The 2,585-nt window shown below is 39.0% G+C and overlaps 1 protein-coding gene across 1 annotated transcript; it reads left to right on the plus strand.

Annotated features, from left to right (window-relative positions):
• Positions 1 to 1,598: 1,598 nt before the first annotated feature.
• On the plus strand, positions 1,599 to 2,000 carry LOC106876171 (zinc finger BED domain-containing protein 5-like). Its single transcript, XM_014924601.1, has one exon. The coding sequence runs from the start codon at positions 1,599 to 1,601 to the stop codon at positions 1,998 to 2,000; it is 402 nt and encodes a 133-aa protein (XP_014780087.1).
• Positions 2,001 to 2,585: the final 585 nt, after the last annotated feature.

A 2,585-nucleotide genomic window follows, 5' to 3' on the forward strand; every position in this document is an offset into this window, starting at 1 on the left:
TTCATTTTCCTCCTTAAGTGGAGCTTGAACAAATTGATGAGGAGTTTCATCGAATGGGAAAGTGTCAGTCTTCACTCCTTTAAGTTTTGTTTATCATTGAATGCTTTTCGCCATGATCAATAAATAGAAGAAACGCACTTGTCTTTCATTGCCAAAATAATACAAAATGGCGATTCTGACAATCATCTCGGCAGATAACCAGATTCATTGTAGAAATGACAATAGCTGTTTGATAAAACTCCAAAAAGTTAGCAATGTTTGAACACGGAACGAGTGCGAGTACAGCAGTTTCGTCACAGCGCATATCACGGACAGATTTGGGTGACTGCATTATCGTGGCTGTCGAGTCAGTCCTAAACCAATAATGCCTCCTCGTTGCACCTCCAAGTTGTAATGGTTTCAAATTTTGGCACAAGGCCAGCAATTTTAAAGAAGAGGGTAACTCGATTACAACGACCCCAATGCTCAATTGGTACTTCTTCAAAAGGATAAAAGGCAAAGTCAACCTCGGCGGAATTTGAACTCAGAACTTAAGTGCGGACGAAATCCATACATACACATACGCGTTTGCTATGAGCATTTTTACTCCTTTACTTTTCACTCCCTCCCCTTCGGTTTTTTTCCCTTTTTAACGGTAGTTCTAATAGCTCTTTTGTCTTAATAACGGTCAATCACATAGTAGCTTCCCTTTCTTTAACGGTCATTTTCATAGCATATTTTTGTTTTGCCTCGATAACTGAAGAGATGCCGGTGCGGGTTTCCGCCCCGACATCCGAAACTCGGAGTTTTATCATGGCAACCGAATAATTGTGACATATCATTTTTACAGATAAATTCCTCTATATATATAAACATATATATATTATATTATATATTATATATATTTATACTGATAAATGTAATAGAGTTTTCTCAACAGACTGAAACAGTACAAAATTCTGTGCATTTACAACACAACATTTACATATTGTTATTATATTTATTTGTAGAATGTCTTTCACAAAGTAAAGGAGATATGACGAGTCATATTTGAGCTTCGGTTTCATAGTGCTTACTGCTGGTGGAGTAGAAAAACCACAGTGTGTTCTGTTCTCTGAGGTATTGGCAGCTTTTTCGCTGAAGCCCAGAAGGCTAAAGAGGCATTTGGAAACGAAGCTTTCCAGTGCAGTCAACAAAGACGAGGAATTTTTCATATGCCAAGCTGACAGACTGGTCAAATTCAGGCTTGATGACACAGGAATGTGTGTGCAGGACGTTGCGGCTGGTCTGAAAGCCTCTAACGAGGTTTCAAGGAAAATTGCTACTGCAAAAACCTCATGACATTGGAGAGCAGTTAGGTCTTCCTTGCTGCAAAGATATAATCTCACTCGTGCTCGAAACGTCTGAACTACAGAAGCTTAAACATGTTTCACTTTCCAACAACACCGTCAGTCGACGAATCGCTGAGATGTCTGATAATATTTTGTCTCAGCTTACCTCAAAGGTAAAAACATCAAAGTTTAACTATGTCGCTATCCAAATTGATGAAACCACTGACGTAGCGGATTTAGCACAACTTTGTGTTTATGTACGTTACGTACATAACAAGCGCCTGGAAGATGAATTCCTTTTTTGCGAAACCCTCAACCCGAACCATTGCAAACGATATATTCCAGAAAGTGGATCAATTCTTTAACACACATGGCATAAACTGGGAGTACGTTGTTGGGGTGTGCACCGACGGTCCTCCAACAATGCTTGGTTGCCGCTCTGGCTTTCAGACAATGGTGAAGGAGAAGTCTCCTAATGCATTTGGTACGCATTGTACACTTTCTCGCCAAGCATTGATGGCTAAAACAATGCCCGACCATTTGAAGAATGTTTTGAATGATGTGGCCAAAGCGGTAAATTTGATCAAAGCCAATTCTTTAAACTGGCGTCTTTTTGCTGACTTGTGCAAGGACAATGGCTCCGATTTTGAAACGCTTTTACTGTACTCGCAAGTGACGTGGTTATCCTAGCGAAGAGTACTGAAAAGTGTCTTCGTTCTAATAAGATTAATAAATTTCTTCGTGGTGCTAAAAAAGAACTGCACAGACAATTCTGCAATATTCAATTCCTTATATGTCTCTCCTTTTGGTCGGCATTTTTAAATCAGTTAATTCTGTTAACTTAGCACTACAAAGAAAGGACATCACCGTTGTCATGAAAAATGACTGCATTTAAAATGAAGCTCCATTTATGGCATTCTAAATTGGAATGTGAAAATTTTGTACCATTTCCAAACCTCAATACTTTCCTTGATAAAGATGACCTTCGAGTTGATGTTGACATCCTCGACATAATGAAACAATATGTCTTAATTTTTCACGCTGAAATTCAAAGATACTTCCCCGACCTACAAAACTTCGAAAACGTTCATCATTTCACCACCTATCCATTTTCAATCTCTGTTGTTGACCTTCCATCAGAAGATTAAGTCATTCAAGAACAGTTCATCGACTTGTTGAATGATGGAGGTGCAAAAAATGCCTTCCATAACATGTGTTGCAGTGAATTCTGGATTGAAATGATGCTGTCCTATCCAGGTGTCACCAAAATGGCCC

Source organism: Octopus bimaculoides, chromosome 1 (genome assembly GCF_001194135.2).
Source record: "Octopus bimaculoides isolate UCB-OBI-ISO-001 chromosome 1, ASM119413v2, whole genome shotgun sequence".
In the NCBI taxonomy this organism is placed as follows: Eukaryota; Metazoa; Mollusca; class Cephalopoda; order Octopoda; family Octopodidae; genus Octopus; species Octopus bimaculoides.

Coding starts and splice junctions, on each gene's coding strand:
- LOC106876171 (XM_014924601.1), top strand. CDS start 1,599: ATGAATTCCTTTTTTGCGAAACCCTCAACCCGAACCATTGCAAACGAT.